At 62.0% G+C, this 23,160-nt stretch overlaps 3 protein-coding genes across 3 annotated transcripts in view; 1 reads left to right on the forward strand and 2 right to left on the reverse strand.

Annotated features, from left to right (window-relative positions):
• The window catches only part of SPNS2 (SPNS lysolipid transporter 2, sphingosine-1-phosphate), a 34,865-nt gene extending 30,993 nt beyond the window's left edge, over positions 1–3,872 (forward strand). Inside the window, exons 9-13 of the mRNA XM_082861316.1 lie at positions 19–84; positions 1,859–1,957; positions 2,037–2,200; positions 2,625–2,671; positions 3,228–3,872. Coding sequence (XP_082717442.1) covers positions 19–84; positions 1,859–1,957; positions 2,037–2,200; positions 2,625–2,667 — 372 coding nt within the window. The 3' untranslated portion in view covers positions 2,668–2,671; positions 3,228–3,872. The remainder of the gene's footprint in view (positions 1–18; positions 85–1,858; positions 1,958–2,036; positions 2,201–2,624; positions 2,672–3,227) is intronic.
• A 464-nt stretch (positions 3,873–4,336) lies between these two features.
• MYBBP1A (MYB binding protein 1a) lies at positions 4,337–20,084 on the reverse strand. Its single transcript, XM_082861315.1, has 28 exons — positions 19,988–20,084; positions 19,717–19,832; positions 19,314–19,620; positions 19,022–19,120; positions 18,211–18,294; positions 18,047–18,121; positions 17,847–17,954; positions 16,807–16,982; positions 16,479–16,646; positions 16,255–16,372; positions 14,878–15,173; positions 14,125–14,235; positions 13,458–13,583; positions 13,115–13,282; positions 12,929–13,028; positions 11,225–11,321; positions 10,976–11,127; positions 10,528–10,614; positions 10,287–10,448; positions 10,031–10,201; positions 9,738–9,895; positions 8,392–8,644; positions 8,045–8,170; positions 7,901–7,969; positions 7,199–7,312; positions 6,898–6,999; positions 5,861–6,009; positions 4,337–5,685 (listed from the first exon to the last, which is right to left on the reverse strand). The coding sequence occupies exons 3-28, from the start codon at positions 19,575–19,577 to the stop codon at positions 5,121–5,123; spliced, it is 4,098 nt and encodes a 1,365-aa protein (XP_082717441.1). The 5' UTR covers positions 19,578–19,620; positions 19,717–19,832; positions 19,988–20,084; the 3' UTR covers positions 4,337–5,120.
• A 722-nt stretch (positions 20,085–20,806) lies between these two features.
• Positions 20,807–23,160, reverse strand: GGT6 (gamma-glutamyltransferase 6; the record flags this gene model as incomplete). Its single annotated transcript, XM_082860585.1, is given in 10 exon segments — positions 20,807–21,032; positions 21,034–21,265; positions 21,268–21,401; positions 21,403–21,693; positions 21,695–21,761; positions 22,076–22,189; positions 22,276–22,378; positions 22,384–22,477; positions 23,047–23,118; positions 23,120–23,160. Coding segments are annotated over 10 exon segments (1,374 nt in total).

Genomic DNA, 23,160 nt, shown 5'->3' on the forward strand with positions numbered 1-23,160 from the left:
CTGGTCTCTCCCGGGCAGATCTGCATTTTTGTAGGGGAGACGCTGCTGTTTTCTAACTGGGCCATCACAGCGGACATCCTCATGGTGAGGCAGGCCTCTCAACCTCTCGGGGCAGATGGGGAGGGTGGGTGAAGGGGTGGGAGAGCCGGCTGGGCTTGTGAGGGGAGAGAGGGGATCAGAGATTTGGGGGTCTGCATCGGGGCAGGGCCTGGAATCAGAGGGTTGAGCAGGCAGAAGGGCGGGATGTGGGGCCTGGGTGCGGAGGGCGATGTCTGGAGGCTCAGGTTTGTGGCCGGGAGGCTGGCAGTGCCAGGCTGGCACCAGAGTGGTGCTGTCTGCCAGGGCTCCACCCTCAGGGTCTGAGCTCCCGTGGACTCTGCCCTCCCGGCTCAGCCCGGGTTCCAGGCGCGACTGCCCGAGTGCCCGTGGCTGGGTCGGGCAGACAGAGGCCGTCTTCACGGGGCCAACAATGGGCTCCAGACCAGGCGGCCAGGGACAAAGAGCCATCTGAGCGGCGGGCGGCAGGGGCTTGTGTCCTTGGGCGGGGATGGGAGCAGCCTGGGAGGAAGCAGGAGGGGGCTGTGGCCTCGAGAACAAGCGGCAGTCTGGGACGGGGGTGGTGGAGGGGGGGGGCGCTGGCTGGTCCTGTCCTCAGTGATCCTGCAAGTCAGGGCCGGGAGAGAACTGGGAGAAGGGTATGCAGGGGACTGGCGGCGGCGGCGGGGAGGGTGGGAGGTGCCAGGGTGGGCCCTGGGGACAGGGGGAGGAAGGACTCCTCATGGGGCCACCTTCAGCGCACTTGGGGTTTGGTGCCAGAATGTGGGTCAGCCTAGGAGATCAGTCTGCCTGGGCATGAGGGCCCCTGGCTAGCTCCCCTCCAGGAAGCCTGCCTGGCCCCGCCCGAGCTTCCCTGTGTATGTGCTTCACCCGGGGTGGTCTCTCTCCAACACCGCCCCCCCCTCACCCAGTCCCTGGCTAAAGGTGTGGTGGGCGGGAGGTCTGACTCAGCTCAGTGCCAGGCGGGGATCACTGCACACGCGGGAGCGAAGGTTGGAGTGAGTTTGCCTGAATCAAGTACCCTTGGCGGTCGGCAGGACCCCCTCCTCTGCCCCCAGCCCCAGGGGCAGCCCCAGATGCTGACAGGGTTTGGGCCCCAGGGAAATCGTGTCCCATTTTATTAAGTGTCACAGCCAAGTGATTAATTATTCCTGGAAATGGGGCCACGCAATCCAGGTCTCCCCTCCCCCCCAGTAACTGGGTGCCCGGTGGGCACTGGCTGCTCTCAGACTGTCCACAAAGGCTGGGGCTTTGACTAGATGAGGAAGCTGAGCTCGGGGGCAGGGGGCTGCCACCAGCCCCTCTGTCTGACCTTGGCCCGCCCAGCTTTGGAGCTGCAGCCCCTGTGGGTCAGGGCCTGCTTGGGCTGGCGGGGGTTCTGGGGGCCCAGCAGCCCTGGCAGTCCGTGCTGGGGGTAAAAGTGGAGGCTCTTCTAGGCAGGGTCCTGCTTCCCCACCATCACCCATCCCAGCCAGCCCAGGCCTTGGGCGAGACCAAGATGGGTCTTTAGCTTGTGGGGAGGTGAGGGCAAGATTGAGGCCAGGGTTCTGGTCCCAGGGTTGCCACGTGTGATCCCTGTGCCCGGTGCACTTGGCTCCCCGCCAAGGGCCAAGTGCAGACGCTAAGGCAGCCTCGTCTCAGAAGCTGGGGAGGAGGGGGTGAGGGCCCAGGAGAGCAAGTCGAGACACCAGGGCAGGAGCGAGTCAGGCCACGGGAGCTTGAGAAGTGTTGTGACCCCTGGGCTGAGGCCAGGGGGGCACAGCGGACTCTGCTGGCCTCTGACCTGCTGCCTCTCGCCCAGTATGTGGTCATCCCCACCAGACGGGCCACCGCCGTTGCCCTGCAGAGCTTCACCTCCCACCTGCTGGGGGATGCCGGAAGCCCCTACCTCATCGGCTTTGTGAGTACTGGGGGTGGGGGTAGGGGGGTGCAGGGCTCTGGAAGGTGGCCCCGCCCTAACACCCACCCCCATCCCACAGATCTCCGACCTGATCCGCCAGAGCACCAAGGACTCCCCGCTCTGGGAGTTCCTGAGCCTGGGCTACGCCCTCATGCTCTGCCCCTTCGTCGTGGTCCTGGGTGGCATGTTCTTCCTGGCCACCGCGCTCTTCTTCCTCAGCGACCGCGCCAAGGCTGAGCAGCAGTGAGTGCGGGGGGTGAGGGTGGGCTTGGAGCGGGTGGGTCAGCTGGCTGACAAGGTCCCCGCCTCCACGCCTTCCCGCCTTCCCGCCGCTGCCTCCAGCACAAGAGGGGGCCCAGGGTGGCCCCGGGGCGTTTGTGGTGGTTCTAGGTGGGTTTTTCCCTGGAATGAATGGTTTTCAGAATGGGGGCTCTGGCCCTGCTTTTCCCTCTCATTTTCTGACTTCTTTCTCCTCTCTTTACTCCTCTCTCTCTCTCTCCCTCCCTCCTCTCCCCACTCCTGGGCTCTCCCACCTCCCCCTGGGGCTGACGAGGTCCCTGCCCAGCACATCCGGTCCGCCGGCCCCCGCGATGCGATGCACCAGAGCAGTGCCCGGGCCAGGCCCCCGCTGATCTGCCACCTTGACCCCCGCCCGTCTCTCCCCCAGGGTGAACCAGCTGGTGATGCCGTGTGCATCTGTGAAAGTCTGAGGCAGTGAGTGTGGGTCCGGGGGGCTGGGGGTGAGACTCCTTGCAGGCGGGCAGAGGCAGGGTTAGTGGAGGGGGAGCATACAGCTCGCCGTGGAAGGGTGTTCTGGAAGCAGGAGCAGCTCCTGCGTCACTCCTGCCTCAGCACATCCCAACCCTGGGTTTGGTCCTCTTCCTGACGAAATGTTGCCCGAGTTGACCAGTGGACCCATGGGAGGGGGGCAGCTCCCCCTTCCTTCCTCAGAAGGGCTGGGGGCATAGGTCAGGGTGGGGACTGGCCAGGAACTCCCTGCTCGGTTCTGGACTCTGTCCTCCCGAATCCTCCTAGAGGTGCCAGGCCTGACTCCTCCTTGGACCTTCCTCTGGGCCTGGCCCCTGGGGGTTGCAGCTTCCCGGCAGTGCGAAATCCAAGGTCACTGCCCCACGCCTTGGCTCCAGTAGACCCACGCCCTTCATGCTACCAGAGCCCCGAGAAAGGCCTGTTTCTCCCCCATAGGGAGGATGGTGAAAGAGGGAAGCTCTGGAATGGGCTCCGCACCTGACCTCTGACCCCCTCCCTCCAGGTGCTACTGGGATAATGAAGAACCCTGGCTCCTACCTAGTCTGGGAGCTGTCCCCCGACGCCCTGGCCCCGTAGGGCTGTCCCGAAGCTTTCCATGTGACCCACAGCTGGGTGCCCACCGGCTCTGGTCTGGGACTGCTGAGTGGCCTTGGCTCCAAGAAGCTGTGTCCTCAGCTAACCTGGAAGGCTGTGTGTGCTGGAACCATGCGCTGGGACAGACCCCCAGGCCTGGGTCTGGGCTGCAGGGGCCCTGGGCCCCAGGAAGACGACAGCCCACTGTGGGTATGTGGGGAGAGGCCGGCCTGTCCCCGGCTTATGTGATCCTGGGGCAGTCTCTGCCCTCCCCAGACTCTGGGGCCGGGGGGCTGGACTTTCCCGCACAGCTTGCTGGGCAAGGCGTCATCTGCAGCGTTGAAGACACGACACCCCCTGGACTGCACAGAGAAGGGGTGGCCCAAGCCTCAGGGCGGCACTTCCGGCTCTGAGGCTCCCTGAAGCGCCTGGGGCGTGAGGACTGCAGCCTGTCAGCTGGGCCTCTGACCTTGTGGACGTTGGACTCAACCTGGCAGAGCCGGGCACCCAAGTTGCTGGTCGCTCTGGAGGACATCTGTCTCTGCTGCCTTGGGCTGGCTGTCAGCTCGGAGATCTCCCAGGTGGGGGACCATCTGACAGGGAGCTGGCATTACCAGGAGTGAAGGCCCTGGTGGCAGCTACACCCCACCTGTGCCCCAGGCTTGAGACGTTTGGGGGTTCCCCATGCCTACAGGGCTCCTTGGATCCACCATAGCACCCCCACCCCCCAGAAGCCAGGAACTGACTCTGGCCCGCAGGCTGGGCCCTTTCCAGGGGCAGCGCCCAGGGGACAATTCCCAGAATCTGTGGGGCAGCAGCCAGAGCTCTGGCCGTCAGAGGAAGCAGCCCTCCACTAAGCTTCCTGGCCCAGGGCCGAGCCTGGTGGGAGCGGAGGCACATCGGGACAGGCCAACACCCTGAGCCACCTCCACGCAAACAGCAGCTGCTTTCAAATGCAGCCCTTTCCAGACTCCCCCCCACCCCCGCCCTCAGAGCCACACGCTGGGGCGCAGCCGCCAACCTCGCGCCAGCCCCCCAGCTTCCCCCGTGGAGCTCATCACATCCCCTCTGCGTCACACACTCCCTCCCGGTACCTCTGCTGGAATCAAGGTGGTTCTGGTCTCGGTGGCCCCGTGTGGCCAGCAGGAGACCCTAAGAGCCAGCCAGCTTAGTGCTCTCTGCCCACAGTTGAAGGGCTGGCGTGGCTTCAATGGTGGGGAAGTTAGTGGTGTAGCCCCCCTCCCCACCAAGCTCTGGGGCACCCTGGTGGGGGGGCTAACCAAGGGGTGGGCTTCCCCCAAAGACCAGCCTGGCCTCAACTGGGGCCCCAGCAATGTTTTCTTGTTGTACAAGAACCAGGTCCAAGTGTTGCTTCCTCTTCCTTCCGGAAGCCAAACTGCTCCTTTATTTTTTAGAGCTGCTGATTGTGAATCTCAGAGTCTTAAGAGAGAAGCCAAATATATTCCTCTTGTAAATGAAGAAATAAAGATATTTAAGTCACGCCCCAGTGGCTCCCGCAGGAAAGCAGCCTGGGGGGTACGAGACGTGGTCACACTTGTACCCCACCCGCCAGATACCAGAGCCCTGGGCCTGGCCCACACCGCTGGGGGAGCCAAGGTCCCAAGCGTGCTGTGTGCCTGAGAGCAGCGGCAGGGCCTAGCCCAGGGCTGGGGTCTCTGAGGCCACGCCTGCTGGGGCAGGACCTACGAGCAGGCTGGCAGCAGACCTCCCACCCCCGGCGCGGAAGGCAGAATCTCAGACAGTGGCTTGTGTGTTAAAATCGCGGTGAAAAAATAGGAGTCTCTAGGGCGGATGGGGACACTCACAGCTTCTTCGCCTTCCTCAGCTGCCCCTTCTTCTTGACCCCGCTCTGGAGGAGGCTGGGGCTCCTGCTGGCCAAAGACAACCTGGCCTTTCTCCGAGGCAGCGCGGACTGCGGCGACTTGCCTGAAACCCCCTTTTGGGGCAGATTCTTCTGACGCTTTTTGGCAGCAGGCTCCTTGGGGGACTCAGGAGACACGGGGGTGGCTCTGCTCACCTGGGACAGCTTCCGATTTTTCTTCTGCGGCTTTGGGGTCTTGGCGGGGCTGCTGGGGCTCGTGGCAGGGGGCTCTGGGGTCAGACTCTTGGAGGCAGGCAGCCCCTGCGCCTGGGACTGGGCTGGGCCCTTACGCTTGATCTTCCTCTTCCTCTTGCCAGTGCTGGGGGGCTGGTCCCCACCGGCGGCTGCGGGCTTGGCCGCCTCCTCCTGCGTGGCGCCCTCGGACTTGCGTTTCTTACGCTTCTTGGTCTCTGGCAAGAACCCCTTTTTCTTCCGCTTCATGCTAATGGGGCTCGGCGTAGCCTTAGGGACTTCCTTGGCATCCTTCTTCTCTGACTTGGGACGCCTGGGAGGAAGTGAGCAAAGGAAAGAAGTATGTGGTGAGGGCAGGGTTGACCTCCGCGTCGGTGGTCCCCAAGCTGCCCAAAGCTCCCACACTGCGGTGCAGACACCAGGACGTGTGCAACGTGAGGGTCTTCCCAGCCCCTCCCAAGGTGGGGGCCCCCTCTCCCTGAACGTACTGGACTCCGAGGAACTTCATGGCCTGCCAATAGAGATCATAGAGGCGGCTGGAGCCGGCCGAGTGCGCCCCCTGCTGTAGCCCCTGCTGCAGCCTCGGCTGTTGGCTCTGCAGCACGCCCAGGACAGCGGTCAGGTCCATCGTCAGCTTCTGCAGAGGGGCAGGAAGGCTGTGGCTGCAGTGGTGACATGAGGCATGGCCTGCCTCTCCCTGGCTCCTGGCCCCTGTCCTCCCACCCTCGCCTGGTGAGAGCCACTCTGTGAGCCCACCCCCCTTCTGGACCCTCAGCCAATCCTGCCTGTACATCCCTAGTCTCTCTCGCGTTGCAAGGAAAAAAGAGCCCCAGGTGCCATGTTCTGTTCTCTTCCCACAGCCCATAAGGCCCACCCACCTCCGGGGTGCCCCATGCAGTGACCTCAGGGTTGCCAATGCCTTTCCTCCTATCTCCCCCTCCCCGTCACATACTGAATGGGTTGTTTTTCAAATACACTGGCTTCCAGAACACCCCTCTCGCTCCTGGCTTTTTACTACCCCTCTGAGCGTGGCTTCTCAGGTCCGCTTGCCGCTCTGCAAGGCCCTGGCCCTATCTGCTCCCTGCAGCCCCCTCTTGGAAGCTTATCCCGCACCTGGGCTTTGATCAAGTGTCTCCGCTAAGAACCCCCAAACCTCTTCCTCTGGGCCAGACTGGAGGAACCAGAGCCTTGCCCACAGCGGCCCCTTGAGCATCTCACGCGCCACCCGCCCGGCCCACCTCCGAAGGCCCAGAAACCCGTGCCCCGCGCTCACAGCCACGTCCTCCCGTGGTCGCCAGCCCTCCCAGCCCCTTCTCGGCTTTCTTACTGGAGCAGAGGGACAGCCCCCGGCTCACCCCACCCTGGCCAGGCACTGGCTGTGGCACCCTCGCCCCTCACACGAAGCCCAGATTCCTGACCCTAGCGTCCAGAACCTTCCCCACCTGTCTCCCCACCTGCCCCCTCACCTCTGTTCAGACTGCCTACCCTGCCTGCGTGGTGCCCGCCCTCCCGCGCCCAGGCTCACCTCGTGATGGATGTTCCTGAAGAGAACGTTGAGCAGCTCCAAGGAAGACAGCTCCTTCTGGCGCCCTGACTTGGTCTCGGCCTCACCCAGCGTCCGCAGGGTCTAAGGAGAAGGCAGCCAGGCTGAGCCCCTCCAGAGAGCTGCCCAAAGCCTTGCTGTTGCCCACACGAAGAGATCAGGGCGCCGAGGAGAGAAATGCCTCCTTGGGGGGACCCCCAACCCACCCCCAGGCGCAGGGTCCAGCACCCCTTGCCCCTTGGTTCCCAGAGCACCACTGCCAGTGGAGCCCCGTGGCTGTTACCTCGGTGACCTTCGCCAGGATCTGGTCCAGCAGCTGCTCCCACTCGGGGTCCTTAAAGCACAGCCTCAGCTCCCGCGTGGGCAGGGTCTTCTGGAGCAGCAAGCAGGCCTGGGCCTGGGGGGGTGGGTGGAGAATGGGGTGACCAGGAGCCTCGGCATGCTGGGCCAGGGCTGAGGGAACCGCAGGGGGACCCCACGAGCTCCAGGAGCCTGCTGGGCACTAGAATAGGCCACGCGGGAGGCGCTGTCGCCACAGAAGCTCTGGGCTGGGCCCTCACCTGCCCCTGCCCCTTCTTCTCAGGCAGGTGGGAGAACCGAGGCCTGGGGGGCAGCCAGGGCTGTCAGTCAGCTGGACAGGGTTCCTGGCCCTCCACTCACTCAGTGCGTCCTCCTCCTGTGTCTCCAGCCCCCTCGTCCCACCCCCGCCCCCAGGCCTACACCCATCAGCCCAGGGCTTCCTCTGCGCAGGTCAGAGCACGGTCTCTGAGGAGCTGGTGGGCTCGGGCCACACAGGAAGGGCCCCCCACCCCCAGCTGCTCTGGGCCTACAGTGGGGGCGGGGCTGGCCAGGTCGGAGGGGCAGGGCCCACCCTCTGGCCCGCCCAGGGCAGCATTCCCAGGCCTCACAAATAGCTAACCAGCCAGCCAGGAGTCGAGCGGGCAATTCAGACAAGCCCTCAGCTGGGATCTGGGAAGCCCCTTACCTGATGGCGGGGCCGCGTGTGGCTTGCCACGTGCTCGACCACGATGGGGAGCAGGTTCTTACAGAGCATCTGCGGAGGGAGTGATGGGCTGTGAGGACCGGGCCGAGCAGGGGCCCAAGGGGGCGGCCTGGCACTACAACTCACCGGGTGCCGGGAGAAGAGGCTGAGGAACATGGGAGCTGTGAGCGGGCTGCTGCGCTTGGTCAGGAAGGAGCTCAGTGCCGATGAGTAGATCGGGGTCACGAGGCCCAAATCCAAGCAGCTGGCAGCCTGCACCGTATGAGAGAGCTGGTGTGATGCCAGGGAGAGGGGGCCCTGGCATGGGAGCAGAGCCTGGGCTGCCTTCAGAAGGCTGAAAGCTGGGTCCCGGGGAAGGCACAGCCTCAACTTCCCATCTGTGAAATAGGCAGATGGTCCCGCCGCCTCCTGGGACTGGCTCCCACCGGCTTGCACTTTCCAGGCTGAGCCTTCCCGGGCCAGCGCCTGCTCACCTCTGGGCCCTGGGGCTGGGTGCCGGCGTCAGTGGCGGCTTTCTCCTTCTTCTGGGCCTTGCAGGTGGACTTGCCCACAGTGTTGCCCTTTAGGACCCGGAGCAGGTAGAGGGAGGCGTTGAAGTAGTAGAGGCAGACGGAGGAGTCAGCCTGGCGACCGGCCTGCTGCACCAGCCGCTCCAGCTGGGCGTACAGAGTCTCCACGCGGTCGCCCACGTTGCGGCAGTAATGCCGGGAGCGGCACAGGTGGTGCCTGGCGGGGGAGAGCGGGGTGGGGGTGGTCACGATGTTACCCCCCACCCCGCCCCACGGCAGGGCCAAGCCCCAGGGTAGGGACGCCGGGTCCCATTTCACAGGCAGGAAACAAACACCTGGAGAAAGGGGTCTGACCAAGGATGCAGGGGCAGGCCCGGGACCACATGCAGATGGACTCTGAGCAGAAGCCGGAGGGAAACCAGCTCCCTGGGTGAGGAGAAGCCGGAGGGAAACCAGCTCCCTGGGTGAGGAGAAGCCGGAGGGAAACCAGCTCCCTGGGTGAGGCTCCACCATGGGCCAACACCCTGACCTGGCCACAGCCCCATCTACACCCGCCCCCCGGGGGATGGTGGCTTCCAGGCTCTTTGTAAGACACAAACCAGGGCCTGCGCGCTCAGTACCCTTCGGGCCTGGGCAGAGTGGGAGGGAGAACTAGATGAGAACGTGGGACCTGAGCCTGCAGGGGGCGTGAGCGGGGGCTGCGCTGTCCACTGCCCCGCCCCACCTGCTCTGTGCTACGCACTCGGCACCTCAAGTCCTTAGGCCTCTCTCTGTCTCCACCACCTCCTCTGCTCCCTAGAAGACAGGGAGGGCTCTACCTGCCGCGCTGCGCCGACTCTCTTGCTGGGCTCCCTGCTCTAGCACCACCCACTCGCCCGCCTCCTGGCTGCAAATGCCTCCAAGGCTCCCAGTACTGCGAGGGCCACGAGGCCTCTCGCCTCCGTGTGACACGTGTGGACACGCCTTTCTGCCCCGCCTATGGCCTCTGGGCCTGAGGAGCTCCCTGCACTGCCTAAACTTCTCCCCAGGTGGCCTTCCCTGGCACCTCAAGCCTGAGTTAGGTGCCCCTACCGTCTCCCATCCAGCCCCTGCCACAGGCCCAGAATGTCGCCGCTGGACGCCCTGTCGTGTTTCCCAGCCTCAGTGACCCCGAGGGCAGGGATGGGACTGGGGGCCCGTGCTAAGGGCTGCAGAACACACGGGTGGGGCAGAGCTGAGTGGGACTTCCCGAATGATGCGGGCCCCCGGCGCTCCCCGCTCCTACCCAGGGAACCCCAGAGGCCCGGCTCCCGGGGCCCGCCCGCGCTCACATGAAGATGCGGGCCGTCTTGTGCAGCAGGTCCTGCTCCTGCTTCGTGCTGCTGGTGCGCATGCTGCGCCGGATGACGTGCAGCAGCGGCTCGAGCACCTCCAGGACCAGGGGGTTCTCGGGCTGCTTGGTCACCAGCACCTCGATCAGGTCCAGGACCTGTAGCCGGGAAGGGTGGGCTCAGCCAGGTGTGGGGACGGGAGCAGAGGGAGGCTGGACGGAGGGTGAGGGTGAGGGTGAGGGTGAGGGTGAGGGTGAGGGTGAGGGTGGGGGTGGGCCACCTCGCGGGCTCACCCTGATCTGGAAGCCCCGCCGGAGTGCCTTCTCCTTCTGTAGCTTGTTCTTCTCGTCCCTCCGGGCCTGGATGCGCAGCTTCTGCTCGGCAAAGAGGCTGGCCAAGTTCTTGTCCAGGGCCATCATGGCCTCATCCCCCAGCTCGTCGTCGTCCTCGCCGTCAGCTCCGCCCTGAGGAACAGATGCCCCGTGAGCGGCCCGGCCTCGTGCAGGAGACGCACACGGACGCAGGGCCCCCAGCCCGGCTCCTGCTCACCAGCGCCTTCCCTGCCTGCAGCACCGCCCGCAGCTGCTCCCGGAAGCCCTGGTCCACGTCCCCGTCCCGCTCCTCCTCGTCACTCTCCTCGTCATTGCTCTCCTCCTCGTCGCTCTCCGAGTCTTCATTGCCCTTGTCCTCGCCGTCGTCCGAGCTCTCGTCCTGTGGATGGGCCGCGCGTCATGCCTCTCCACCACTCACCGCGTGTCCGCCCGCCCCCCCGCCCCTCGCTGGCACGAACCTCCGCATCCCCCAGCAACTGCCGCTCAGAGGCGTCTGTAACCACCACGTTGTCGTCCTCATTCTGGCTCTCCTCGGGGTTTAGCACCTGCCGGGATTCCCAGATGGCTGACGCACCTGTTGGCCCGGCCCCTTCACCCACCTCAGACCCCTGGGCCCTCTCAACTGCCTTCCTTAACCATGGCCGTCCGGTCTCGGCCAAAGGTCCCCATTTCAGGGAGGAAGATGGAGCCCAGGAGAGAAAGCCACTCCCTCCAGTGCCTCCTTGATAAACCCCGTCAGCTCTTGGCAAACCCAGGGTCAGGGTGCACAGCAGGAGACTGTGAAGGAGGCCCCCGACCACCCTGCAGGTTACAGTCAGGACAAGGTGGCAACGAGGCAGCCCTAGTGCAGCCCAGCACTTGGAGAGCCCCATCCCGGGACCCATTTCCCCAAAGGCCCCAACTTACATCCAGGATGAGCTGCAGGGCACGTGGAGTCAGGTGGGAGCAGATGTGGCTGAACACACTTCGGGCCACCTGGCGCATCAGGTGGCTGGGCTGGGCCAAGAGGGCCAGCAGGATCTCCAGCAGCACCTCCACCCACGGCGGCTCCTGCGGGTCTGCGAGCAGGGAAAGGGCTGAGTCTGGGCAGGGCACCAGCGCCCCATGCTGGGTCCCTATTGCCTGCCCCCCCACCCCCCCGGGACGATGACCCACTGGTGGCCTTGGAACGGGTCCGACGGGGCTTCTCCCCCAGGCTCTTTTTGATGCAGGTCTGGATGTCGCCCAGGAGGTCACAGCTCTCTGTGGGGGACTGTGCAGGACAGGACAGAAATCAGGAGCCAGGCCCCATTCCCAGCCTTTGCTGAGCCAGAAGAGGGGGTGGCCAAGTGGGAGGAGCTGGCATCTGAGGCCTAGAAGACTCCAGACTGCCCTTTCCAGTCACCCTCACAACCCAGAGCAGAGGACCCCAGCCAGACCCCAGGGGCAGCCCAAGAGCTGATGACCTTTTACACGTAACACGCAGGCACGGGGTCTGAGCGCCCTCAGAGACCGTGAAGCCCAACCTGCCCACCGCTGCCAGAGCAGTGGAGAGCCTGACAAGGCTGGCCTGGTCAGGATCACAGAGCACCAGCAGGTCCCAGCCTCCTGATTTGCAGTTCTAGATTTCTCCTCCCACACCAGGCTCGACATTGCTACAGAGAAAGACCTGAAAATCACTGCTCTTAACAAATTTAAACCCATCTTGATAGGGGAATAAGCCCAGACTCCAGCCACCGACCGGTGAGTTGAAAATAACCTGTGTGACTGTCGGTACCAAAAAGGCAGACTTTCCCCCATAATGCAGCAGGGCAGCGTCAGTGTTGGGAGCAGGGGTGGTGGAGCGAAGGCCAGAACAGGGCCCAAGCCCTGGCCATCTTTGCCTCCAGCTTCCTGGCTGTGGCTGGGTACCTTTTACCCAAGTCAAGCTCGGAGGTCCCAGGGTCTGGGTAGGCCCCTCAGAGGCCCAGTGCCAAGCACTGGAAGGGGCATCGAGACCGATCGTTATCCACACAGCTCATCTACGAGCTGGGCTGAGTGCCCAAGACCTGGAAGCGAAAACTCCCAGAAGGGAGTCCCGTCTCAGACTACGCAAGACCTGAAGCAGCCCCACAAGAGCCAGCCCACACAACGCAAGAGGAAAACCTTCAGAGAAACCAGGGCTCAGAGCCGGGAAGAAACCACGAGGCTCAAAAGAGCTGCCGGCACTAAACTGCAAACGTGGTCAAAGTTTCTTGCTGGAAAGAATAGAAAAAGAGACAAAGCTGGTTCTAGAGGACCTGTCATGAGAAAGAGTATGAGTGACAACGTAAGGAATATAGTGACGGCACAGAACCCCACGTGGGGAGCACCAGACAGAAACACGCTACCCTCAACCCACTACTATGGGTTCTGAAGTGCGAGAGTCAGACAGAAAAGTCAGGACCCCGCTTCTAATTGGCCACTGACAGACAGAAGAACTGCCCCCATCGGTGACTGGTATGCCCAGAGCCAGAGCCCCTCTTCTTTACATCCATCACCTCTGGTCAGTAAGGCAGTTTTGGGAGGCCCTGTGGGATAGTGGAGTCAGATCCCTGTTTGAATCCTAGCCAACAGCTGTATGGCCTGGGGTAAGTTACTTTACCTAAGTCTGTTACCCCACCTGTCAAAAAAAAGATGCGGCTGCCTCAAAACTGTGGGGATTACAAACAAAGGACACTGCCTGGGAAAGCTCAGGATGTAGCTGGGGCCCAGTAAGTGGATGCAGTGATTTCGTCCTTGGGCTGTAAGTCCAGCCTGCAGCAGTCAGCCTAGGAAACCTGCCAACTTCAACACTCCAGAGCCTCTCCTGGCCACCGCGGACCCCAGGTCTGTAACCCCTTCCCTTCCAGGCCGCCATACCTTGAAGAGGTGTATGCCCACCAGGAGTAGCAGGTGCTGGAAGGCAGTGGCCTTGGCCTCTGAGGACTGGGCCTCCAGTTCTTTCAGAGTCTTCAGAGTCCTGGGTGAGACGGGCACACCCTCAGGCACTGTGGCCAGCGTCAGTACCCCAGTGTCCCGCCCATGCTGTGGCAACTGCACTCTCACCGGTCCCAGGCCTGGCGCTGCTGCGTGGTGAAGGCCACCAGGGGAACCACGTTGCGGCTGTGGCTCAACAGCAGGTCTGCGAACCGCACCAGGTGGTACGTCCAGGGCTGCCCGTCCTGCGTCTGCCCCGGCGCCTGCCGGAACTGCGTGCTCAGAGTCTGCAGCAGGCTGGTAGGGGCGGGGTCAGGGTCACAGGCTGGGCTGGTGAACAAGGCCACCCCCCCCCAGCCCCACACTGTGACTCACTGGGCCGCAGCTTCAAACTGGAGGGAGCAGCGCCCCGAGGCCACCTTCCTGCCCGCTCGCCCACCCTCAGACCTCTCCCAGGCTGCCCAGCGCCCACCTGAAGAAGGCACTGCCCACCACCTCCCGGGTCCGGCTGTCCAGGGGGTGAGAGAAGTGCTGCTCGGTCTCAGGGATCTGGGACATGGGCTTCTTTGTCTCGAAGAATGAGTGGAAAAAACAAAACCTGGGGAGGCAGGGAGGGAGGGAGGATAACCCGTGTTACCCTCAGTCAGTGCCACCATTCTGACCAGCCCATCCTTGGGCCCTCACCGAGGGCCTGGTGCCAGGTGGCAACGATGAGAGAACAGCCATTTCTCAGGTCTGGATCCCCAGCAGAACAGAGCCCAGGCCGGACTAGGGAGAGGACCAGCATCCCTCCCTCACAACCAAGATGTGAGGCTGTGTGGCCTCGGCCAGGGCACCACCGCTTCTGCCTCTCTCGGGGCTGCAGGGAGGGTGGGAGGGGCGCCTGGCAGATGCAGAGGCAAGGACCCCCCAAAACTGCCGACGCGCAAAGGCGTCTAGGGAGGGTGGAGCCAGCCCAAGCCTCTACGGTCCCCCTTCCGAGGGTTCCCCCAAGGAGTTCCCCTAAATCTCCTCCTGCCTAAGGGGCAGGGACAACTTGACCCCCAGGCTCCTGGCTCCAGGGGGACCCAAACCAGGATCAGACAAGAGGCCACTGCACCCGTGGGGAGCTGGGGTTCAAGCACATCTCGTGACGATACCTGGCCACCTCCTCAATCAGGGTCTCCTCCTTCTCCGCGTGCAGGTTGTCCACGATGCTGACCAGGCGGAAGATGAGCCACTTCCGTAGCCGGAACACGGCTCGCTCAGGCCTGTGGGCAGGAGGCAAGCCCGGAAGCCGTTTAGAGGTGGTGAAAACAGTGCCCCCTTGCCCCGTCTTGGAGACAGGAAAACCAATAAAGATCCCCCAATGCCCTCATCACCAGCACGGGGCCACGTATGAGAAAACCGAGGCCTTTAACAGCGAAGGCTCAGGGGCTTCCCTAGCAGTGCAGTGGTTAAGAATCCGCCTGCCAACACAGGGGACACGGGTTCGATCCCTGGTCCAGGAAGATCCCACATGCTGCAGAGCAACCAAGCCCGTGCGCCACAACTACTGAGCCTGTACTCTAGAGCCCACGAGCCACGACTACTGAGCCTGCGTGCCACAACTACTGAAGCCCACTTGCCTAGAGCCCGTGCTCCACAAAAAGAGAAGCCACCGCAATGAGAAGCCTGCGCACATCAACGAAAAGTAGCCCCTGCTCACCACAGCTAGAGAAAGCCCATGCGCAGCAACGAAGACCCAACACAGCCAAAAATAAGTAAACATATATATATATCATATATAACAAAGAAAGAGTGAAGGCTTAGATGTTCCCCACCTCTACCCCGCTTGGGGAACCACGGTACCATGCGAGGGAGGGTCCTAGGCCTTTGGGGCCAGCAGGCCCCTCCCCACCAGGCCCACTCACCCGTGGAACAAAGCGTCCTGGGCTTTCTTCTGGTTGTTGGTGCTGAAGTCCACCAAGGAGTCCAGGTTGGGCTGGAGAAACATGTCCCGCAGCCAAGCCACGTAGCCCTTGAGGGCGGGGAGGCTCAGGAACTGCGTGACCCGCCAGAAGGTGGGCACGACGGGGAGGCCCTGGTTGGTGACGGACGTGAAGCCCACCACCAGGGCCAGCTGCCGCTCGGGGTCGTCCTGGCAGCCCTTCAGGAAGGCCCCCACGTACTCATTCATCTCTGGAGCAAACTTGAACTGGCTCGGGAGCTGCGAGAGGTGGGCACAGCACCGGGGTCACCAGCCAGGAGGGATCCAACAGCGCCCCAGCTTCTTCCACAACAGGCTATACTGAGGCCCAGGAAGCCCCTCCCTTGTACCAGCTGGGCTGCCCAGGCGCCCCAGAGTTTAACCTTTGTAACAACCCTTTGCCCTGGGCCCCTCTGTTCTGCAGATGAAGAAAACGAGGCACAAAGAAGCTTGCAAGTAACTTCTGAGGGTCACGGGGCTCCACGTGGTGCAGCTGGGATCCGGCTCCAGTCAGTCTGGCCCCCCGGTCCGTGCACTTAACCACTGCTCTGTACTTTCTAAGCCTGTCCTTCACCCAGAAGAGAGGAACAGCAGCTCTCCAAAGCTGGTTGTAAAGATGAAACGAGCTACTAACAAACCCAGCAGCACTTCCTGTGAACCGGGCACTGCTTTAAGCGCCTGTGGACAATGTTAGCCTGGTTATCCTCACAGTGACCGAGGAGGGTCCTGCTCCTCTCATCTCACGGGCAAGCAGAAGCAGGCACAGAGAAAGGAAGCAAGCTGTGGAAGGCCACACAGCTGCGGTGGAGTCAGGAGGGAGCCTGGCCGACCCAGGTCCGGGATTCCGTGCTCTTAACCACCAGCTGATTCTCCTGTGGCGCACTTAGCTTAGTGTGGGGTGCACAGACTGCTCAAAACGGCATCGGTGACGATGGCTGTTCTCACTGTAGCACTAGCTGGGGGTGGAGGGAGGTCTGGACAGACTGCTGGTGGGGTATATAGAGGCGGGGGAGGGGTATACAGCTATAGAGGCAGGGGGAGGGGTATATAGATACAGAGGCAGGGGTTGCGGGGTGGGGGGTCGGCCCTCAGGTAGCTCACTTTACACAGAGAGAAGGGACACCCAGGTCCCAGGTCCCTCCCAACAGCAGCTGTGCTTGCCCATCCCAGGCAGGACCACTGACATGGAGAGGAGAGCAACCCTCTCTTCTGGAAGCCAGCTGACCCCAGAGGCGGCCCCCCCACCCCAACTTCTTGGCAGGAAGCAGCCCAGTCGCCTGGCCCTTTCTGGCAGGGCTGGGCCACAGGGGGCAGCACCTACCTTAGCAGTGACCATGTGCTCCCCATAATGGCGGATCAGGTCCCCCTGCATCACCAGCTGCAGCTGCTCCTTGGACAGCAGGGGCAGGGCCGCGCCCAGCAGGCGGAAACACAGGTAGCTAAGGGGGCGCAGGACAGAGCCTGGTCAGAGCCCTCGGACCCCTGGCCCATCCCTGCTTAACAAACCTGGGAGAAGGGATGGAGAGAGGTCAAGCACTCACGCACCTGGCCGGCCAGAACTGCTTCTTCAGGAGCCCTTGTTCCACAACTTCCTTCCAGAACCGTGGGAAGCTGTCTTCCTGGAGCGCCAGGCGGAGCAGGTCCAAAGCCACGGCAGGCAGCTTGCGTTCCTTCTTCACAGAGGTGGCTGCCATCTTCAGCACAGTCACCAGCCTGCAGAAGAAGGTGGAGGAGACTCAGGGGGCACTCCCTAAACAGACAGGGCCAGGGGCCTGGGGCCACATGGACACCCGACCCCAGGCCATGGCGCAAACCCGTGGATGGAGAGGCAGCCCAGAGGCCCAGAGAGCCCATCTCCCCGCCTCCCTCACACCTGGGGATGCTCTCATCTGAGAACAGGTTGACCGGTCCCATCAGCTTCTCCAGCTTCTTGGGCACCTTCTGCTGGGCCAAGAGGAAGAGCTCCAGGTGCTCAGGGGAACCAAGTACTGAATTCAAGTCGGGCTTGAGGACTTTTGGCAGGACCTCCTGCAACATGGCCTCTGGGACCTGGCGTGGGGACATGGGTTGAGGGATGGGGGCCTCCCTCATAGCACCCTTTGTCTCTCCCCATGGGGTGAGTCCTTTGGGCCCTGCTCCACCTGCCAGCCCAAGGAGGGACAGCCACAGTCCACCTTGCCAGGCATCAGAGGGTGTTCCTTAGAAAGCTCAAGTTCCCAAGTCCCTGAAGCTGGGTTTTAAACAAGCACCCCACTGATGCTAATTGGCCCTGGACCACCCTTTTAATTATTCCTCTCTTGGGTTTTGCAGAGCTAGACCATTTCTTATACAAAGTGCCCCACGTGAAGGTCCTTCTGGCTCTGTGTTCACGGCTGTGCAGAAAGCCTTGGCCTGGGATGTACCGGTCCCTGCCTTTTCCTCAGCAGCAAAGGAGTCTAGGTACTAGCCCACCTCCATTTCCCACATAGGGCAGTGGGGGCCCCTGAGGGGCCAGCTCTGCCCAAATCAATGGCAAACATGTTGAACCCACCGGGCACATGCCAGGCACTGTTCTAAAATGGCACCATCCAATATGGCTGCCACTGGCCACATGCGCACACCACGCACTTAGGATGTACTAATCTGAATGGAAATACACTGAGTATTCAACACACTGGATTTTGGAAACTTAAAAGAACGTAAACTACCTCTACAGTTTTTCTGTACTGACTGCACATTAATACTTTAGACACAGTAACATGTTTTATTTAGTCTAGTAAACCACACCTATTTCTTTCTCACTTTTTAAATGTAGTTACTACAAAACGTCAAGTACCACACACATTTCTGCGGGACAGTGCCATGTTTCCACGCGTAAACTCGCGTCGTCTCTGTTTTCCTCTACAACAGGCAGCGTTACCCCAGGCCCCGTACCTGCGAGAGGATGTCCACCAGGGCCTTCTGGGGCTGCTCCTGCAAGTGGCTGTAGTGCTGGCCCAGGACTTGCAGCAGCTTCACCGACTGCATCAGCGCCTCCGAGTCCTGGTACCCCCAGAGGCAGAGAGGGTGTGAGCAGGGCATGCCCCTCTCCCCCCACCACTCCAAGCCAGTCCACATACCCGCAAAACCCTTACCTTCACCAGCCTGCCTGACTGAAAGAGGGCTAGCACCCCAAACAGGTTTCCAAAGAGAGCAGGTCTCACCATCCCCTAGAAAAGGATTCCAGGCACTGGTGAGAAGGATCCAAGTGTTCCCCAAGCCTGGGGCCGCTGACCTCCCCGGGGCCACTAACTCTCACCTTCTTAACCTTCTGCAGGTCATATTTCTCTTGTATCTGCTGCAGGATGCTGCACAAGGGGATGTCTTCAAAAGCCTGTAACAGCTGCCAGGAGGAAAGGAGGGGTTCTGGGGGAGCGGCCCAACCACATACCAAAGGCCTCCATCTCCTCCCACTTCTCCCTTCAACTTCTGCCCAGAGGCCGTAGACCCCCGCTCCCACCCCAAGGATGCCTCTGAAACTGCCTACCCGCCTCTGAGCAGTGCTGATGATAGAACACAGCTGTGAATGGAACTGAATCTTGCCTCCCTACCCCATGCCCAGCTGGGGTTCAGAAAGTACCTCCTTGGGCCGCTAGATTACTCGACTGTGATTCCCAAACACTCTGTCCCCACAGCCTGCTCTGAGCTCCCCCCAGGCAGACCCTCAAGGACCAGGTCTCTACAGCCCTTCCATTTGTTCAGACTCCTTAGAGATAGCCTATAATTAGCTGAAGTGCCCCTTGGGAGAAGAGGGCCCCGAACCCTGCAGAGGTAAGAGAACTCACCCCAAAGCTTACTACCCCCAGTAAATGTATCTCAGAGGCTGAGTCAACCCATGTACCCCAAAGCAAACTCAACCTTCCACTGCACCTGCCTGGGCTTCTCTGCACACAGGCCGTGCTCATGCAGTTTTCTCCGCGTCCACGTGGAGACACCTCCCATCAACTCGGATGCCACCCCATCAATTTCTCAGCTACCACTTCTCCTACAGCTGGGACATCTGCCCTTCTCACTCCCCCACCGTTTTGATCAGCAAGAGGCTGAACCCATTCCAGGAAGCACCACCTCACCTGCGCCAGAGCCAGACTGTAGCAAGGCCGGGCTGTTTCTCGTCCGACCCCGAGCCCAGTGATTAGGCGCTTCAGGGAGTACTTCAGCTCGGATGATCCCTGAGGAACCAAGCACATCCCCAGGTGGGGCGGTGAAAAGAACCGTCCGGCACCCACTCATCCCTTTTCCTCGGCGCGCGCTCACCTGGGCCTCCACGTTCGCGACCACATAACCCCGGGCCCAACTCCTGGGGCCCGCCGCTACATCTTTGCCGGGATCTATACAGCCCCGTCCCAGGTCCCGCCACCATACCTCTGGCCTTGCGCGCAGATACTCCAGCAGCTTCTCCGTGGCCTCAAGCCGCGTCTCCTGCTGCGGCTTTGCAATATCCCAGAAGAAATCCAAAAACTCGCGGCTGTGCTTGAGCAGGCCATGACGGTCGGCAGGCCGGGCGCCACTCTTCGGGGCCTCTCCCGGAGCCGGAGGCTCGGCAACGTCCGTACTCTCCGTCTCCGCCATGCTTGTCGAACACGTGGGCTCTGAAGACTGCCTCTTCCAGGTCGGGTCGCGGCGCATGCGCACTGAAGTGGGTGGCTGGGGGCGGGGCGGCCTGGCTCTTCTGTTCTCAGGGAGATCAGGAGTTTGAATTTTATTCTGATTGTGATGGGGAATCACTGGAGGGTTTTACGCAGGGACAAGGCTTGATCTTACTTACACTTCTAATAGATTATCCTGCTGTGTGGAGGACGGATTGTAGGAGAGCAGAGTAGAAGCAGGAAGACCAGTTGGATCGGACCAAGGTAATGTGAGAAAATTCCAGCTAATTTAGAGCTGGTAGTGGGTGATGGAAAAGAGAGGGATGTTAGGTTTGGGGCTAACATCAGCGGGTAGGCTGTGGTATCACTTGAGCTGGGGGAAGAATTTTCTTCGTTGTGGGGAGCAGTAAGGGGGAGGTGGTGGGGTTGAGTTCTTTAAATGAGAGATACCTCTTACAGGGCGGCTGAGGAGTGCTACTGGCCACGCCTGTTGCTTGGCTCGAGAACCTGTCTCTGGAGGATCGTCGTTCAGAGACCCTGGCGCTCTGGGAAGCGGGGAGGTGAGGGCCAACGCTGGCCTTGAAATTCCACACACCCAGCTCCAGCCCCTTTTGTAGCCCGAGACACCCAACTACTCATCCTCTCAACCACTTCCTTGCTCTGCTGTTTCAGAAAGTGAGAATAAGTGGTTTACCTTGTACATGTGGTGCCCCAGAAGGTGAGCAGAAAGACAGCAGCCCGGCTCTGTGTCCCTGGGTAGGGGTCTCCTGTGTTGTCCATGGGCGAAGCCCAGACACCAGGTGCCTAGAAGGCTGATGTGAAAGTAACCAAGAAGTAGGAATGGCACGTGGCGTCCAGGAGGCTTGATCTTTATTTTGTTTCCAGCCCAGATGAGGGAGATCAGTGGAGTGTGGCCTGAAGGGGAGCACAGGGATGCCAGCAGTGCGCCAGGATCTGCCTGCCCTGCCCGGAGGCCCAGAGCTTAGGGAGGGGCGTGGCTTTTTTCCACCTGTCCTTCCCGGAGCTGGATCTGAACTCAGGGCCGTCCCCAGGCCCTGGTGTTCCTTCCTCATTGTCCTCAGGTTCCTTAGCTGAAAAAACTCAAGTCCAGGCGAGTGATCAGGCCAGAAGTTGAGGGCCTAAGCCAGCAGTGGGCACAGGATTGATGCACACCCTTCATGTACTCCATTGGTGCTGGGCCCGCTCTGCCCTGGCCTCCAGGCTTGAGACCCCCTACTCCCACCCACCCCTGCCAGGCACCGCCCCACCTTAAAACCCCTGAAAGGAGCAGCAGCCACTGGGGACACTGGAGACGTGGGCATGCTCTGCGTGGGCTGACACCTGAAGCAGGGTCCCTTGGCCACAAGCTCCGGGGCTCTCTGTTGGTCCTTGCTGGGCCTGGGTTTGGGGCCCAGCCAAGTGGCTGAGCAGTGAGTAAGTCATGACTCTGGCAGCTGCAGGGGTCCCTGAAGGCATGAGCCCCAACACGTCGGCCTGTGTCATCTGAGCTGTCAAGAAGGATGAGGGGACAGGCCCAGGCACTGTTTGCAGACTCGGCCACCAGCTTGCTGAGTAGAACCCCGGCACTTGGGGACAGGCGTCCAGAGCTGAAGGAACTGTTGAACGAGGAGGTAAGGAGCACAGAGCCGCTGCTGTCCACGGTGGCCAGGACACTGCTTCCGGGGCTAACGGCAGCTTGTAGGGGTGCTGGGCAGGGCTGCACCCCCCGGACTGTAGAGCTGCCTCCAGTAGTTCCAGGCCAGCTGAGGGGCTGGGGGTGGTGAACAGGATGCCCTGGGGCACAGGTAGCTGCAGTGCTGGCTCCAAGGTGGGCATGGGCCTAGCTGAGGGGCCCTCCAGCCCGCAGACTCAGTAGAGCATCCCTGGCGAGGTCTGGGGTGGGAGCAAGTGCAGCCCGGTGGAGCACAGCTGCCAGTTTGGGGTTGGTGGCTCGGGCCCCAGGGCCCAGGGGAGTCCCATCAGTGTGGCAAAGTAGGGGACAGAGGCCCTTTGTGCCCTGGGCTGCGTCTACCAGAAAGCCCTCTTGAGCCAGCATGGTGGGGCCTACCAGCAGGTGTGGCGAGGGCAGGCGGCCAAAGCCTGTGTGTAGCAAATGCAGGGCAGGCAGAGCCGAGGGTAGCCCCAGGCCGGGGGCCGGGGTCTGACGTCAGGGCGGTTGAGTTGCCTGAGGAGCTACTATGGAAGAGGTCCCAGAACACGGTGCCTGGGAGGAGACAAAGGGGTCACACAGGGGTCCGGGGCACTGACTGGTGTCAGGGGCACTCAGTAGTCCCAGGTGAAGGGTCACTGACTTAGCCTGGGGTTAGTGGTTACTGACTAGGCCTGGGGACAGGCATCAATAACCAGGCCTGGGGTCAAGGTCATACTGATCTGGGATCAAGGGTCACAGCCTAGAGTTGGGGCTACTGCCCCAGTCCTACGTCCTGCTCACCAGCCAGCCTTGAAGGCCTGGGGCCACTGACTGCCTGAGTTCCAACTTACTGATCATGCCCAGGGTTGGGGTCGTGGGTCACTGACCTAGCCCTGTGGCATGAGGATGCACCACCGCCAGACACAGAGCTGCTCCGAGTCCAGCATCCACGACGTTGCCCCCGGCAACAGACAGCTCTCGACCCAGGTGGGAGCACGTGGCTGCAGCAAGAAAGGGGCTGTCTTGGGACTGGGCCCCGTGACCCCGGCCCTCCCCTCCCCTCCCCCGAGCTGCTCCTAGCACTGACCTGTAGGGCTGATGATGCTGCCGCGGTGGTACACGCCAGGCCTGTGGGAGCGCCCACTGGCTGGAGGGGCCCCAGAGCCCAAGGTTCCTGGAGAGGCACAGCTCTGCAGAGTTGCCTCACGGCCAGGGAGAAGCCAATGGCCACCAGCAGCAGGGCAGCCACCAGCTGGGCCCAGGCCCCGGGCAGACTGCCAGCCTTGTTCCTGCAGAGAGGGATGTCCCGAGCCAGGACCAGGTAGGCAGACACCCAAGAACCCAGCAAACAATTCCCAAAAGGTTTGGTCTTGCTTGCAAGGAGGAGTATAAGTTTGCCAAGGAGAAAGGGCCTCCTGGCAGAAGTCACAGCATGTCTGGAGACACAGAGATGGAAGAGAGCTTGGGGGAAATAGTCTCTGGAGAGGAGGTTGGAGGGGTGGGTCCAGCCGGTCTGGAGGGACGCCTGAAGGGGGCTTGGCACGCCTGAGGAACAGGGCCCGGCCAGGTGTAGCCAGGACCACCCTGCCCAGCAGGTGCCTCGTGCACCAGCGGGTGGGAGCTGGGAGCCTTTGGCAGAGCAGCCGGCAGGGCCGACTTGATACAAATGTCCCTTCGGAAGCACAGACCTTGGATTGGCCAGGCCTGGGGCTGCAGCCGGGGGTCCCCCCACTCAACCAGAAGTTTCCTAGAGCTGGCCAAGCACGGGGTTGTCTGGCGCTCCTTAGGGGCTCCAGAGGGAGACACTTGCCAGCCTCAGTCCTGAGTTGCTGGGTGCCCAGACCTCTCCCTGACTCACCCAGAGGAGTCCTGGGGCCCCGAGGGATGTGGAACGAGCTGCTCTGATATCTCACCCTCTTCCTCCTCAGACCAGCAGCTTCTGGTAGAGCACAGGCCCTGCTATGGGTTCCAT

Source organism: Leucopleurus acutus, assembly GCF_964270905.1.
Source record: "Leucopleurus acutus genome assembly, chromosome: 19".
NCBI lineage: Eukaryota > Metazoa > Chordata > Mammalia > Artiodactyla > Delphinidae > Leucopleurus > Leucopleurus acutus.

What these genes read in the sequence shown, in the direction of transcription:
- MYBBP1A (XM_082861315.1), bottom strand. Translation starts at nt 19,577, where the DNA reads ATGCGCCGCGACCCGACCTGGAAGAGGCAGTCTTCAGAGCCCACGTGT. An exon ending in CCCTGCAGCTCATCCTGGAT is followed by an intron (nt 10,615 to 10,975) that starts GTAAGTTGGGGC and finishes GAATCCCGGCAG; the next exon opens with GTGCTAAACCCCGAGGAGAG. An exon ending in AAGACGGCCCGCATCTTCAT is followed by an intron (nt 8,645 to 9,737) that starts GTGAGCGCGGGC and finishes CTCCCCCGCCAG; the next exon opens with GCACCACCTGTGCCGCTCCC.